Here is a 17,654-nt window from a genome sequence, read left to right on the forward strand (position 1 = left end):
AACCCTGGGTGAAAAGAGAAAGGGAGTCAAGGTTAGTTGAAGGTGAATACTTAGAGGCAGGTCTCCTGCCAGAAGGGTAAGAGGATAATTTTTTTGTTTAAGTACAAAATATTCCTGGATCTTTGAAGATGTTTCTCTCCTGTCTGGTATAAGCTTGGCTAACCTGATTTATGAAGTGTGGAAAGAAGAAGACAAGCACTTTTTCAAACTTGTGTAACTAGTGCCCGGTAAAACTCCCTCAAGAAAAAGGAGCTTGAATGTTTTCAATGGAGGATATGGTTTATTTATCAAATAATAGTAAGAAAACCAACAAATATAAAGCTCATTTTGTACATTCTATACATTTCCTGGACATTTCACTTAAATGCTAAAATTATGCTTATTATTCAAAATACTTGAGTTATGCCTGAGTTGAAAGGCAAAACCTCAATGCTGCTTTAGCTATGATGATGAATGATTTCTCATTTTGCCTAGTTTTTAACTTGTCTTTGACAAGTTAAATGCTTCCACAGAGATTTATCTGCTATCACTAAATCCATGAGAACCAATTTGAGAGCATGAGAACCAATTTGTGTTCCTAGCAAGGAGAAATACTAGATGTTTCAGTCTGCTCAAGGAACAGCTGCGTTGTCTCTCTTCACTGTAGCGAGAGTCTGCCTATTGTGAGTTGGTGCTAATTACTTCATTTTATGACACTTGCCTGTTGTCCAGTGAGGAATTATAGAAGAATATATTATGCACACATTGCAAATCTATATAATTGTTACTTCAAGTCTAACTTATATTTCAAAAGTATGAGGACAAGGTATTTGTACAAATTGGATAACTAGTTGCCAAGTTAGGTACTGTTTGGCCTACAGTTTAAGTTGCTAGCATTTGTCCGATCTTGTTATTGGCCTGTATGCAATTAAGACAGGTGGGTGCTTCCAAATGCATCTAGGTATTCAAAATTTTTTCAGTCCTAAAATGTGTGTAATGTGCCACGCTTGGTTCTCAGAAAAGTGAAACGGCAACAATGGCTTTCACAGTGCAGCCCAATGGCTCCCATGCCTGGGGGAAGGTGAACAGCTTTTCCCAAAGGACACTTCGAATGAACCTCAGTTTGAGGATGAGTCTTGTGACTCTAGGAGGAGGCTTCATTTGAGAAGGAGCATGATGAGAGTTTGGATGATAGTCTGTGAGATTTGTGTCTTCTGCTGTCCTGGATTGACCCTCCTCAGCCCCATGGCCTGGTGACAGGTCATAGACCATGGTCTTGGCATGCTCTGCAGCATATTCTCATGCTCAGACTAAAGATGGAGGTACTTTTGCTTGCAGCACCTCTGGTCCCAGGGCTGGGATTCATGGCTGCCAAGGAGCACTGTGTAACATGGCAGTGGCATGTCATGGCATGACAGGGCAGCCTGCCCACCTGCAGGAAAAAGGCCAGATTTGAAAGTTCCCATTACCCAGGAAGCACTGCAGCCCATGGACTATTGGATCTGCCTGTGCTGAGATACTCCTGGATAGATCTTACTCACTGTTTATTTATTCCCTTTTCCCCTTTCACAAAATGCCTTTACAACTCACTGAATTTTCCATGGTTAGATAGATCAGAATGTCTTCTCATATATCTGTTTTGTGGAATAAAGACACTAATGATGTATAAATTAGTTTTATATTTTGTTTCACTGTGTACATTTCCAGTTGTATGAGCTACTAGGCAAGGCAGGAGAATGTGCAGATTTGCATTTCTCTGTCTTAAGGCAAGCATGTCTACAGCATGTTCTTCAAACCTGAGCTGTGGTTGCCTGCTGTGCTGATGATAATTTGTTGAGATGGTAGAAGCAGAGCACATAAATCTGTGGTACTGTAAGAGAATTTAACTTCCAAGCTCCTCTGCCATCTCCTTGAGAAGTTAATAGGCCCTTTTGCTTCCAAATTTAACTACATAAATGTATGCATGCTATGATTGCATATACTGTAGCAATCTCAGGAACATTAAGTGCCCAGGGATATTGCAGCTGACTTGTAAACAACTCAGAAACAGGCAAGCCTAGGGTTGGAATCAGAAATGTAAATGCAATTGCCAAAATCAAAAGCTAGGGATAAAACAGCTTTGTTGGTATATAAATTACTTGCAGTTAGCACAGAAAATAATTTGTATTATGACAAAGTTAATTATATGGAGAAATGCTACAAGTTTATATGGCTTCACTGTAAGTGACATATTCTGTATATCTCAGGGTATGTGATGTAGCTTATAGACTTTGAAAATTCTGAATTCATTGTTAGTCAGAGAGAAAATAATAGAATGTGGTCTTGCATAATACAGGATGTATGAAAATCTCACAATAATTTTTAAGGGGGAGATTGGACTAGATGATCTCTAAAGGTCCCTTCCAACCCCTACCATTCTATGATTCTATGAATAGGATCTGGGTGCTCATTACATAGCCTATCATAAAAAGATTTCAGAAATAGCTCCCTCTGATTAGGTGAGTTAAAGAGCTTCTTTAGTGATATAACTTTAAAATAATTTGGACAATTTCAGTCCATCCTTATAAATAAAGTTTCATTAGATACAATGCTGCAGCATTGATGAGACAAATGAGTGAAATGGCAATTATTGTCACTCTAAAACCATTACACAAAATTTTTCTGTACTGAATATGTCAGAACTGGAAATTTCAAGACCCATGCAAATTGTACTAAAGTAGATTTGCATAAAGCATTGGAAGAGCTTTTGTGAACATGGAACTAGTGGGAGTTATTTAAATAACAGTATAGCAGCTATTAACAAAATAGCAAGATTCAAAATAGTAATTTACTTTACACATCTCCTCTAAAACATGTCCAGAATCAAGATAACTGTCAGCAAATAGTACAGCATTGCAACCCACCCTTTCAGAATCCTGAAATAAAAGATCATGAAATTGTCATCACTGACAAAACACACACCCTAGTCACAGGGCATATTACCTCTGCCATGTAAAGCTGCTATAAAATAGTATACAGCCATGGTGAAGCCATATGATCTTGAGCTCTTAATCCTTACAAAAGCTTCATCAGGAAACAAAGAATGACTTTTATATGCTGTGACTGTCTGAGTTACATTATGTATTTAATGTGACCGCTGCCATCTTCCTCTCCATCATCATAGTCACCTCCCTCCCTACTTCTGTCATGCCTCATCCTCAAGTGAATATACATCTCCAGGCCCATCTGTGGTGTGTAGAGCACTTTGACTCCTTTGCCCGTAGACTCACTAACCCTTCTCTCGCAGGCAGTGAGAATGCCTTGTCACACTTGAGCCACAAGTGGATTCTGGATTCTCCCGCTTGGAGTTCATGGATGTACCTGGCAGCAACCAATCTATATGTCTTCTGTAAATGGTCCTCCAAGGGTTTACCTGTAGCAGTGCTGTCATGCTCCCAGGAATAATCACAAGGTTTGTGTTCATTTTCCTAAAGCTATTCTGTGATGTGCCCATGAAACACATGAGGCACCAGCATTGTCTATAGATCTTGTTAAAAGGATGTGAGTTACCAGTTCCGCACATCACAAACCCAATATTTCAGTCATTTAGGTACTCTTCATCTTTTCCCCTGACACCTGGTCTGGCATTATTTTTCCTTACTGAAGGAGGGATGGTGGCAGTTTTCCTGCATATGCTGGGACCACTTCTGTAAGGATGAATGGGAAGTGTAGAGAGGGTGGTTTGGAGTTGCTCTCTGGTACTCTGATGATTAACAACTGTTATGTCTTTAATTTGTGTGGTAATTTTTTGAAGTGTACATAAAGGAACGAGAAAGTTTTTTTTGTGCTTGCTGTACACATACTGGGGGAGCAAAATATGATGTTGAAATGTCACTGTTTTGTTGCAGATAGCTCTTGTGCCTGCAGTTTTCTTTCCTGAGGCTGGGCTGAATGTTTCATTGTTGATACCTACCTGCCACTTTGAATTGCTTTTTGGGCTGTGTAGCTACTGTCACCTGTGTGAAGGTCCTCTTGTTCTTGTATTCTGCCATCAAGTGATCTCATAAGCTTCTTGTCTTACCAGAAAACTCTGTTACATGATCAACTCATAAAGTAACAGTCTGAAGGGCTTTTCTGTGTCATTTTTTTGCATGTTTGTTTACTGACAGACATAGATTTTAGTAGTGTTCTGTTTCCTAGCTTCTTCGTGGTGGTTTGTTTTGTTTCCCTCTGCAGTTCATAACGACCAATTCAGATCTGACTTACGAGTATGCGGTACTCAGTTGTGTGTGGTACTTACATAGTAGTGGATGTTTATGAGAGACAGAGCATGCGTTGAGTGGTTCTTTCCCTCCTTTTAAGAGGTGAAACTCTTCCACCTTCAGCAAGCCTTACCTCACGGAACTTGCTGAGGTACCTACATTCATAGTACCTCATGGATGCTTTCTGCCTGACTCATTCTTTTGTGTACCCTGGATACTCCTTACCTGCACAACTACTTCCATCATGCAGTTACATTGAAAGAAGTACTTCTTTATGTTTGTTGCAGACTTTCTGCTTGCCTTCATTTGGTGTTTCTTAAATGTCCTACAGTGTGAAAGTTTGCTATTCCCATTCTATGGCTGGTGGCTGCAGAGGCCTCTGCACCACTCCCCTGCTGCTGCCTCCTTCCCACAGTCTGTTCCATCTCGCCCTGTGAGGATGAACTCACTGTCATTGTCTGCATGAGTCTAACCCTGCTATATTCTTTTTGGGCAGGAATGGCCTGAGCTGTAGTGTTATTCAAGTGTTATTCAAGCTGCAGTGTTATTCAAGAGCATTAAACAAAATATTTTCCAGCAGCCCTTCATGGCATTGGCTCAGACTGCAAGCAAGAGTTTCAGACAGTAACCCGTGCCTGACTGCAGACCACAAGCCTTTTACCTGATCCTCCAAATTGCCACAGCATCCAAAAAATGCTGCCTATGTGCAAATGCATATGCATCAAGAAGAGTGTGGCCAGCAGGTCAAGGGAGGTTGTGCTCCCCCTCTACTCTGCCCTGGTGAGGCCTCATCTGGAGTCCTGTGTCCAGTTCTGGGCTCCTCAGCTCAAGAGGGACAGGGAAGTGCTGGAGAGAGTCCAGCGCAGGGCCACCAAGATGATCAGGGGACTGGCACATCTTTCATACGAGGAAGGACTGCGGGAACTGGGGCTGTTTAGTCTGGAGGAGATTGAGGGGAGATCTTATTAACATTTATAAATATCTAAAGGGTGGGTGTCAGGAGGTTGGGACATCCCTCTTTTCTATAGTAGCTAGCAACAGGACAAAGGGTAATGGGATGAAGCTGGAACACAAAAAGTTCCACTTAAATATAAGAAAAAACTATTTCACTGTGAGGGTGAGGGAACCCTGGCACAGGCTGCCCAGAGGGGTTGTGGAATCTCCTTGGAGGTCTTCAAGACCCGCCTGGACATGTTCCTATGTGACCTGATCTAGGTGACCCTGCTTCTGCAGGGGGGTTGGACTAGATGATCTCTAAAGGTCCCTTCCAACCCCTACCATTCTATGATTCTATGATTCTATGAAATGCAGATTTATGTGAAGGCTGGGGTCCACAGTCTGTCCACAGGGGAATAAAGGAACTGATTTTGGGACTAGTCAGTGCAGACTCTAGGGGGTTAGGCCTTCTCCTGTGTTTAAGTTGTCAGACCTTTGCAGTGCTGTATTGAAAACCAAAATAGTTTACTTTTTTCCAGAATCTGATAAATTCTGGCTGTCAACATCAGTTTAAATAAAATTTCTTGCTAGAATGAAATCAAGTTCTTAACTAGCTCTTCTGAGCATTTAAAAATACTCAATGCATCTCTGAAAAACAAATGTTGCTCTTCAAATGAAGGGATTTTCTTCTTTTATTAACTGTGCAATAAAATCTGTGATAGTCACAGGGGCACATGGAGTTTTTTGTATTCAGTAGATAAGAATGAGCTAGGCTCTCCTCCAAAATCTGTGTTGCAGTAAGGGATTTTCACTTAGAAATTCATAAAGATTGAATTGTACAGATTCCTAGCTCCTGGGATGCTTTGTATGTTTATTTGTTTCCACCATAAATAGTTTAAATACTTGTTTTTTCTTTTCTTCCAGAATAGACTGCCAGCCATGCTTGCTTTAGATGCTTTCAAAATCTGTTTATAGAATAATGCCTTGTTTCTTCATCCATGCTGCTTTACAAAAATTCCATTTGCAATAACATGAAGAAGTGTGTGGGTTGTTTTATGAAAGGAATAGGTTTGTGATAATAAATGCCAGGGACAAAATCTTAATACTCTTAAAGTCTATAACAGACTTTCCAGGGAGTTTATTAGCCTCAGGATTTCAGGACTTCCCATATGTGTGGACTGTTCAGAGCACTTGGTGACTGTTGCCCAAATACCCACCTCTTTTTGAGGGAAGTGGTAAGAACCTGTTCAAAGTGACGCATTCCCAGGAGATGCTATTGGGGAATGCAGGATGCCAGCTGGTTAGGAGGGGGTGAAAGCTGGAGCCATCTGCTAGGCTAAGATAATGGTAGAAAACTTTGCAGTTGTATACAGATGATGGAAAGAGACTAAAGTGCAAGTTCAAAAGTTAGTCAGTGTATCTGCCTACAGGTATGTTGTATGCACAGCTTGGAGATGCATATTCCTCCTGAATTGGCTACATGACCAAATCATTTGCAGTTGGTAACTGAGAGGCAGATTTGGGCTTTGTACTTCTGTCCAGTAGGTTAAAGGCACTGAGAGGTGACTGCATAGAAAGTCTCAGATGGCTGGAGTTACTAGGATGATATCTGTTCTAGGAAAATACTCTGAGATGTAAATGGAGAAAATGGGGGTTTAATGGGTTATTAGCAGTAGCGCAATTGAATTACACAAATTGGTGTGTGTGAAATGAGTGTTTGAGCAGAGTTATCTAAAAGTAAGCTGCTGCCCAGCTCTGTATTTCCAGATTCGGTCAGCAGCAGATAAGTAATCTCTACTTCAGCCCAGAATAGGTTGTCTCAATTAATTGTCAACAAATGGACTTTCATAGTCATTCCATGTTAGCCTCTCCTCTGAACTCACTGCATTTGTGGTCAAGGTGCCTGTCTGTTGTAACATCCAAATGTAGGCACAACCGTATTTCAAAGAAGGTGCCAGTAGCCAGAAGACAACAGTAGTGACCAGCTTGGGGTTTCACACTTCTCAAAGGCTGCAGATTTTCCTTTTTTTTGTAGCATAGTTTTCCCTGTCCTGGAACTCCTATAATTTAAGGATAGCTGCAGAAAGAAGTTTTTGCCCCTTCTACTTCACATCTCAGTCAAGCTAGGACTTCCTCCTTACTATCAGATATGCATTTCCAAACAAAACTAGTGCAGTGCTGGCTTTGAAATCATTGTTGATGTGGTGTCTGCCAGCTGTCTGCAGTGACATTATTTTGGGTCACACCAGGTAATACGGAAAAGCCTGTGTTGCCCATTGTTGAAAATATAGTTGAAGGCTGCTACAGAATACATCAAGATAAAAAAAAGATTTGCCACAGTATTTCTTATATATTTTATTTTTCTCCAAGCAGATATCCTGAAACAAAGCAAGAACCAGGAATGTGAGCCTGAGGAATTTTATGTTCAGATTTCTTTCTGTCAAAGAGTAAATTTTGTTCCAGCCCAACTGTGCAGCTTAAATATTTAAAAAAACCCAAATGCAACACAAAGCTAGAAATAAATTGGGGTACTGGAAGAGGGTCCGGCTTACAGTGACAGAATTCTTTTGGCTTCAGAACATACACAGAACTCGGGCTTTCTTTGCAAGACATGGTAGTCTAGTGAAGATGCAGCTTAAAGGCTGCAGTGTTATTTCAAACTATTTTCCAGCCATGACTGTATCCATATACAGTTCATGTAGACTGAAGGAAGATGCATTTGAGCAAGTTGCTTGTTTTTGTCAGGTCATTCTGTAAAGTTTTGTCCTTACTTGAATCTGTGTTCCACTCAGCTGAGCCTGTTATTGCAGAGTCTGGATTAATTCAGACCCTCTGTCTTTCTACCTTTTCTGGCAGTGAAAGTACTGTCGCTATGATCTCTCAAGAATAGCTTACAATATGTTGTGCACTTGCTTGTTTTTCATGCTGTTCTTTAATTTTAGTTCTCAAGTACCCATGACTCTGGAAGTCTTACATTTAAATTATTTTGGATTGCAAGAGTAGATAATTTTTTTTTACATTAATTTGCTATAGACATTTCAACTGAGTCTTTTATTAATCATAAGTCACCTGAAAAAGGCCATGTGGCATTTTTACTGCTCAAATGACAGGTATTATCCCTTTATTTCTGTGTGATTCCAGAAGAATAGGCACAGTATATTGATAATAACAATCTGATATTCCCCGCAGTGCTGCAAGCTACTTTATTAGCCACCTCCACACTGTAATTCACAGCTTTATTAATTGGTCTGTCTTTCAGATGGCCTTGGTGGCTAAGAATGTGTCCATAACATCATTAAGAATATAGCTCATAATGGTATTTTTCAGCTTGTATAATTTTTTCAGTTCACCTGCTGTCTGTTTTCCTCTGGGACAGAGCACAGAAATGCATAATACAGGACATATGTACACTTAAAAATCTTTACGCCTCACTTCCCTTGGTTTGAGATTATGGAGGTACTAAACACTTTGTAGCTTCTTTGCCTACAGCTAGGTTGCACTACACAGAAGCAAGACATTGCAATCACAGTGGAAGCTTTGTTCTGAGTTGTAGAGCATTACTTCTTGAAAACTAGTGATATTCTTACCAAAAATTCATCCTTTGAATCTTCAAAGATTTCACATGGTAAGGAATTGTAATGGAAGTAGATTTCCTCATTGGACCACATAGAGCAGTTAATTTCTAACAGCTAAGTTTCTAACTGGCTGTCCTTTCACTAGACCAGCAATACTCCATATGACTATAGTAATTTCACCTTCATAGTGTAATTCGTGAAATTCTACACACATTCTTTCATCTGATGATGAGTGTACTCGTCACCACTCTGAAGTAGGATTTGAGAGTTTTTCTAAGTCTCCTGCCAAACTCTGATCAAACTCTGTCCATTGCTGTTGCAGTGTACAAAATAGCACCTGCAGTTAGTAGGATTCTTGACTTTCAGTGAGATACAACACCTTGAAACTATTACGGGATAAGAACTGCCTTTCTAGAGCTACACCTGAATTCAGAAGATCACTAAGTCAGTTCTTTTCTCATGGGGCTTTCAGCAACTTTGTGTTAATGGTTTAATTTCTTTGTGCTTTGATTTCTGTGGAAATTTAAGTCAGCCAACTGAACGATATGAGTTGGCAGCTCATCTCTGAAATAGATTAGGGACTGATCCTTCAAGCAGCTCAGCAGTCTGATCTGAGGGCAGTTTACCACTTGTAGCTACATGTGAGATGGAAGTGTTGTAACTGATTTAGCAAGAGCTGAAAGGGGAGGCTAATACAAGGCCTAATTTCTTGCTGCTGTGCTGTGTTTTGCTGCAGTGTACACTAATTGTTGTACAATTAATATATTGCTGTTACTCCATGCATAACATAGATATAGAATGATGATTAGTAATATCTTGCTATCTTAAATTGCCTTTAGATTAAAGAAAAAGTCCCAGTCGGTGGATATTAGTGGGCCAGGAAGCAACCCAGTGGCAGCTGAAGCTCAGACACCTCAGCCCAGTAAATCTTTGCTTGCCACTAAGGCAGCTACTTCTGAGGAGGAACAGAACAACACCGCAAACACCCAAAGGCGCAATCCACGGAGGAGTGAGTTGAAGAGATATTATACCATTGGTGAGTTTTATTTCACTGAGAAAAACAAATGTATTTGTTAAAAAGTCAAGGTTTTCCTGTTTATTTGTGATTTATTCCTTTTGAATAAATGCAGTTGGATACTTAAGGTTACAAATGCCCACAGCAAACATTAGGATGTTAAACTACCCTGAAGAATGAACCTGGTTAATTCATCTTGATGCATTTACAAGAATTCTTTTTTACCACCTTTTTTTGTTGTTGTTGTTATTGTTAAGAACAAATATTGAAGAAAACATGAAAGCAATTTTGAGAGGAAGTGTGTAGGAAGAACATAATTGCCATTGGGAATGGATTGCGTCAGAGTTTTGGCAGAGATTGTTTATAAGGCTCCTGGTTAGAAAGGATTTCCAGTTTGGAGAGGGAGGAGACCTGCTGAGTGTGAAGAATTAATAAGGGGAGTTTCTAGGTATCTTTCTCTGAATATTTTGGTTTTCTGGATATTCTTCTGGGATTTTTAAATGATTCTTCTAAAACTGTCTTAGGTACTCCAGAAGATGCTTTGTAACTTGCTTCCTCATAAATCATTTTAAGATTGAGCCTGACTAATTCTTTTGGCAACATTTTGCTTCTCTCCTGTTGAAAACTGACTGGAGATTAGCTTTGCAGTGTTTGTATCGGGTTCATTAGTGCTTGTGAGAGACAGATATGCTAATGAAAGTGGTGCAAACAAGAGGGATGGATGCTAATGCTGTGTTTTGAAAAGATGAAATGTCTATAAATTTAAGAAAATTAAGCTACAGGTTTTAATTATGGAGTTGTGGTCAGTTGAATTATTGTTGTACAATATGATCATTTCTTCTGTTCTAAGGTAACTATTTGTGTGTCTTTTAACTTGTCTAAGTGGTAAAAATAAATATGTTGCCTTAAATGTCTTTCATTGTGTTATGTCTGAACTCTTGAAGTTGGCTGTCATCATAAGTGATACTGTTTTTAAAGAAGGAATCTGCATTAGCAATACACACATTTTAATAATGAAGGCACTATATGAAGTGGTGAAAAATTTTATGTGTTTGTGGTTTTTGATGCCCTGCATTCAAATTGGGCTGCACAACTGCCTTCTGAAAACTCATAGAAGTTACAGTTATTACTCAATCCGCCTACCCCAAATTAAATAAAAATGAGGCAAGCTATTGATGAGTTCATCAGCATCTTGGACAACAGTTCTAAAATTTAACTTTAAAAATCTGAAATTCTTAATTCTTCTTTAAAGAAGAGTCTATTGTATCATGCGTGAAAATAGCACCCTAAAAGAAACACTTTTCACTTAATATGAAACATATTTTCTGACAAAGCATAGTTAAATCAGTGAACTTGAGTGGGTTTTTACTTTGAAATATATTCTCTACAAAATGTTGCTTTATGCCTTTTTTTTTTCCTCCACCTTCTTTCAAATAATCTTAAAGGGACATCATAGATATGTCAAGGTTGCTTCATACCCAAAATATGGAATGAAATAGGAGAGTTTTACTAAGAATAATAATGAAAGTAGAAATCTACCACATTGTCAAAATGAGTTCTTAATCTAACTCAGTATTAAAAAATATTATTTCAGAATTGACCATAGTTGAATGTTCCTGAAACACAGTTTGTGTGTGGAAGCACAGACTCAGGCTTGCATTTATCTACTTGTTAAATTTGGCTTACTTGCATTTTCTTTTGGGAACCTTTATAAAATTCTTGTAATGTGAACTCCATCAGTGTTAATAACCTAGGTGCGATAACAGTGTCTGAGCACTAGTTGCCCAGGATCTAACCTCAGTACTGGAATAGCAAAATGTTGTGCATGCATTTGTTTAATTTGTTTGAAAATTGTGCAGCACTTGATTTGACAGACTTGTCTGGAAAAGACCTCTGAAGGTTATATAGTCTGGTGTCCTGTTTGAAGTGGGACTTCAGCCAACACTATATTAGAGCAGCCAAAGCTTTGTCTTGCTGAGTCTTGACAATCTCTGGGGTGGAATCTCCACAGCCTCTCTGCATAGTGTATTGGATCATGGACAGCGCGTCCATGCACAGCAGCACTCATGGGCAACTTGCCCATAAACAGGTGCTAACATTCTGAACAACAGGTGTAGACCCATAGAGAAATGTGAGAGGAAGAGACCACAGCAAGTGACCAAGCTTACATATTTTTCTTAAATATCATCTTCATTATCCTTGTACAGATGACTGGATGAGATGGCCCGGCTGGACTGACCCAGTATGGAAGATGTGTCGGGTTTATTTGTACATACGGCCTTGTCTACATCAGTTGCTTAAATCACAAGGAATGCATTGGGAGAGACAGCATTACTCCATACTACATAATGTTTGAAATTTGAATTGCTAATGGGAAAATGGAAGAAACAAGTTTCTTTTTATCTCCATTAATGTTTAATGGCACATGTTGCTGAATATTGTGAAAATTAAAGGTTTAATCTTGGACAGCACAACACTAATACCACATAGACATGTTTACTATGCTGGCTGAGTTATTCTGATATTGACTTTATGGCTTTGATAACCCAAGAGAAACAATAATTGTCTTCTTAGAGCTCCCATCAACTTCAGCATACTAAATTATGACCTATATCACCCCCTTGATTTGAAAGTAATTTTCTGTGGCTTATCTCAAAAAATTATTTCTAATAGTGAAAGCCTAATCAAATTGTTTTTTTCTGAGGATTAATATACTGAGACACCTGCATTAGGCTGGGACTCTAAAATAGAAAAATATTGAATTCTAATTATGTTTTTTGTACATTTGGCTGTTAAATAGCTTAAACAAGAACATTAAACCTGTTGCTGACCTAATACAATTACACATGGTTTTACCTTGTTTTGCCCTTATTTGTATGCTGTTCTCTACTAAAAGCAATCTGTGTCTAAGATTGAGCAATGTAAATTAATCATTACTGTGATAAATGGATTAAGAAAATGTGTTAGAAAATTAATACTCTCAGCTGGCTTTGCTTCTTCCATTTTAAAACTAGTATTCTGTTACACTAACCTTACATCAAATTGGCAAATGACTATTTATGGTAGTGACTAATGGAGCTTGAGCAAACAAATGCCAGTAGTGGTTTTTGTTACTATTATTTTCCTTAACAACTTCTTTTCAGTAATTATCATCATCTTCAAAGTACTTTACAGATGTGAGAACCCTGTTCAAATCTGGATATATAAAAGAAGTAGGGCATCTATATTTAGACATGTACATAAATACAGTTTATATGTTTTAAATGTCAGTGTCACATTGCCTATTAAAACTTATCCTTAAGGTCTAGCTGGATTTCTTAATGGCAGTAGTCATGCATCTAAAAAGTATGTATAAAGAAATCACAGAATCACAGAACAATTTGGGTTGGAAGGGACTTCAAAGACCAGTTTCGTTCTAGCCTCACTGCCATGGGCAGGGACACCTTCTACTAGACCAGGTTACTCAAAGCGCCATTCCCCCTGGCCCTGAACACTTCCAGGCATGGGGCAGCCACAGCCATTTTGGGCAATTTGTGCCAGTGTGTTACCACCCTCACAGTGAAGAACTTCTTCCTAATATCTACATTGTTTCAGTTAGAGCCATTGCTCCTTGTCTTAGCACTATCTGTCCTTGTAAAAGTCTCTCTCTAGCTTTCTTGTAGGACCCTAACTTTCATGGACTCGAAGGTTGATGTAAGGTCTCCCTGGAGCCTTCTGCAACGTGTAAACAACTTTATCAACTCATGGAAGGAGTAAAATCAACGTGATTTAAAAACTGCATTTTTTTTTTTAATTTGGCTATGCAGAAAGCACTTCAGAAGTCTTTATATAAATCTCATTCTGCTTTGCAAACACGAACACACGTGAGCATATACCTTTTACACACATGCTTTGCAAACATAATTGCTGCAGCTTGTGTGTGCCTGCAGGTATTGTGAGCAAAGGCAGGCTATTGTCTAAGGTTGTATTCTGAAATACCCTGTATCATCAGAATATTTTTTACTTTTTTGTGTCAACTTATGTGTACACAGATTTACCTTGGACTTATCAAAGTTGAATTTGTAATGAGGAAAGAATATCCTGGTAATTCCAAGAGGTTTTAAATTTTCATCAGTACTGCTGCTACTTCAGAGAGCTATCCACTAAGTACTTACTTTGCTTTTCATCTTTCCCACAGTCTGAATCTCAGATGCTTCCCAAACTTAATGAGTGCAGTGGCACTTCTTAAAAGTGGGGGAGAGGTAGGTAAGAGACAGAAGAACTGAGAGGAACAGGCAATGGGGAACAAGTTGTGTGCTCAGATGAAATAAAACACAAAATGGAGAGTCAGTGAGGGAGTGAAAGAACTCTTCCATATGGCAGGCTCAGCAGGCAGGAAGGCTCCCGCACTGCTGAACTGGTGTGAAGAAATTGAGTGGGAACGCCTAGATTAATAAGGAGAGTGTAGGAAAAACAGTCTGCATGGTGGGTTGGATGAAGTTTTATGAAGAACTCTGGAAACTGCACCTAAGATATTTAAAAATAAAAACCTAAAATTAGACTTTTTAGATGCTTCAGGCACTTAAAAATTGAGGCCACTTATTTTTGAAGTGCTTATTGTTGAGCAACTCTCTTGAAAGAGGAAAAGAAGATAGATAATCGGGGTCTTTAGTAGTCTTTAAAAGTGGGCTGGGTGATTATACAATAGAGAACTATATGAGTAACCTGAATTTAAAGCAGCAAGGCTGCATCAGCTTAAGGATGTGTCAAGGCTACAGCTAGCTCTTCTTATCTGGCTTGCAGTTAGCCCAGGTACAGCAGCACAGCTGTGTTGCTTTTAGGATCTGACTGAAGGGTTGTAGGACCATACTTCATGCTTATACATTTAGCAATTTATTAAGGTGACTGAAGTAGATAGAGTTGTTGCCATAAAAAGACATCCACTTGAGGTGTATACTCTTGTTCTCATCAAGCTGGGAAGGTCATAGAATCATAGAATGGTAGGGGTTGGAAGGGACCTTTAGAGATCATATAGTCCAACTCACCCTGCAGAAGCAGGTTGACTTAGATCAGGTCGCATAGGAACATGTCCAGGCGGGTCTTGAAGACCTCCAAGGAAGGAGACTCCACAACCCCTCTGGGCAGCCTGTTCCACTGCTCCCTCACCCTCACAGTGAAATAGTTCTTTCTTACATTTAAGTGGAACTTTTTGTGTTCCACCTTCATCCCATTACCCCTTGTCCTGTTGCTAGATGCAATAGAAAACAGGGACGTCCCAACCTCCTGACACCCACCCTTTAGATATTTATAAATGTTAATAAGATCTCCCCTCAGTCTCCTCTTCTCCAGACTAAACAGCCCCAGTTCCCGCAGCCTTTCCTCGTATGAAAGATGTTCCATTCCCCTGATCATCTTGGTGGCCCTGCGCTGGACTCCCTCCAGTACTTCCCTGTCCCTCTTGAGCTGAGGAGCCCAGAACTGGACACAGGACTCCAGATGAGGCCTCACCAGGGCAGAGTAGAGAGGGAGAAGAACCTCCCTTGACCTGCTGGCCACACTCTTCTTGATGCTTTTCACACAGGAACTTGTCCAGTTGTGTTTTGAATGTCTCCAGAGAAGGAGATTCGACAACTCATCTGGGCAGCCTGTTCCAGTGCTCTGTCACCCTTACAGTGAAGAAATTTTTCCTTGTATTTCTTTGGAACCTCTGTTACTCCAGTTTATACCCATTGCCCCGTGTCTTATCATTGGCCATCACTGAGAAGAGCCTGGTTCCATCCTCCTGACACCCACCCTTTACATATTTGTAAACATTAATTCCTTTGCTAAATTTCCATCAAGGCACTGCCAAGGCTCCAGAATATTATTAAGCATTTCTAAAGTTAAGAGAGCAAACAGACTAGAAAATACACAAAGAAATAGTAATCTCATGTCTCCTAGTCCATGCTAGCAAATGTTATTGGTAGGGAGAGGAGGAATGCAGCAATTTTTATTATATCTTCTAATAAAAGTATTAATGCAAATGTTGCTTTACAGGCTTCTGCTGGCAAGCTTATTTCAGTTAGAAGACAACTATCAAGTGTCTCAGGGGATATATTTTTCTTGGTATAGTCTCTGTTACCAGTGGAAGGTATTGCTGACACACTAGGTATTGCTGACTAGCTAGATACACTAAGTGTTTTAGACAGAATACATGAATATGTATGTGTGTATGTAATACACAATGTGAGGACACTTGGGAAATACTAATTGCAAACATTTCCTTCATCCCAGTGGTTCATTTAAAAAAATAAAAAAAGTCATATTCTACTTGGAGAAGAAAAATAAATTAGGAACATGCCTTTTTCTTCTCCACTACCTTGCAAAAGAGATTAGCAGAAATCTTAATAGAGAAAATACTCCTGCTAGCTTGACTTGGCCCTGTTAGTACTCCACACTTGTATATTCCTTGATTATCATAATGTTACCTATTCAGTGTAGTGGAATTAACTAATATAAAATGACTGTGGAAGAGAAATGAAGCTTTTGGGATAAGCAACTCTAAATAAATACATATTAATTGAGTAAGTTTCCAAAACAAGTGTCTAGTAGCTAATGCCAAAGTGATAAATCGGAAAAGACAGACTTTCTTTGGGCTTCTAATCTTGTTTGTAAGAAAATTTCAACGCGTAGTCACTTTGAATTTATTTGGGATTAGTTTAGTCACTATTACTAATTTAATTATTCAAGAGATGTTATTGTGAAAAGAAAGTGGATCTCCCAGCAAGTTTAATGGCATATAAAGGTAAGTAGTGACTGGTCACAAGATGTATTATTAATGCACAAAACATTATAAGAGTGATTATAGATAGTTTAATTAAGAAGATTTTATGGGGAAATCTAAAACAAAAACTCTTTTCAAGTGAACAGTAAGCTATAGTCTGTTCCTCCTGTTGTGAAAGGGAGAACTAAGTGAAAACAAACAAGCTACTCCTTAGTAGGTACAACTGTATCTAATCCTTGTATTATATACTTTTGGGTCCATTTCAGTAATGACTTTTACAATGCTTCTATAGCATAAATAAACATATATCATATTGTTTATATGTGCAGTAGATTCACTTTCTTTGTTTACATACATTCCAAGCTTCTTCCATAAAATTACTACCTGCTTTAAAATATTTCAGATCTACCAGATTAAGTGTGAATTCATCCACATTTACTGTTAAATTCCTACAGCGTCACACTGCTTGTTAACGTAGAATTGCTACACAGGACTAACATCATTTCAAATGGTTATTTAATATGTCAGAGATCTCTTACGCTGATGGAGCATTGTCACACATGGGCCAACCTAGTCATTTTGGAGAGCTGGTGTGACAGAGCAATAGACCACTGGCCAGACATCATGGAGAATCTGCTGTTGGACTCAAAATTGGAAAAGGAGAACATCATTGCACCCAAAAATACATGCTTATTTACAATCAAGCTCAGAATCTCATGGGACTACTTGCTGTAGTAGACACTGGTTAGAAAGAAAGTTAGGAGTTTGCCTCCTGCCTTCTCTGCTAAATTAATCATAAAACTTATCTGAAGGGCAGACATTGTGGTATTATGGCTTTTTTTTTTTTTATTCCTCAAATCCCTTCCTGCTCTGGAAGATTTTGTTTGAGGTTCTTTAGAAGCATGATTCCTTTTAGGGGACGTGACCTGACAATAACCGATGTATTTGCTGTAGAGAGGTTTTCTTGCAAAGAATTCTCCACTTTCTTTCCAAATGTGTCTTTGAAAGGTTCTTGCCACTTAGCAGTTGAATATATTTTCTCTTCCTCTTCTCTAGAATTGAATGTAGTTCCTTTCTTTAGTAGCTCCTGAACATCCAGTTTTTCTCCTATTTGCAGTTACTCTTTTATTTGTTGCTAAGACTAGCAAAGCCAGAAATGTAGATAG

The 17,654-nt window shown here is 38.9% G+C and overlaps 1 protein-coding gene across 3 annotated transcripts in view; it reads left to right on the forward strand.

Annotated features, from left to right (window-relative positions):
* OXR1 (oxidation resistance 1) overlaps positions 1–17,654 on the forward strand; it is a 264,521-nt gene that overhangs the window by 125,888 nt on the left and 120,979 nt on the right. For all 3 annotated transcript variants that reach the window (XM_061995217.1, XM_061995219.1, XM_061995220.1), the window contains exon 3: positions 9,571–9,767. In XM_061995217.1, the coding sequence (XP_061851201.1) occupies positions 9,571–9,767 (197 nt within the window). The remainder of the gene's footprint in view (positions 1–9,570; positions 9,768–17,654) is intronic.

Source organism: Colius striatus, chromosome 4, assembly GCF_028858725.1.
Source record: "Colius striatus isolate bColStr4 chromosome 4, bColStr4.1.hap1, whole genome shotgun sequence".
NCBI lineage: Eukaryota > Metazoa > Chordata > Aves > Coliiformes > Coliidae > Colius > Colius striatus.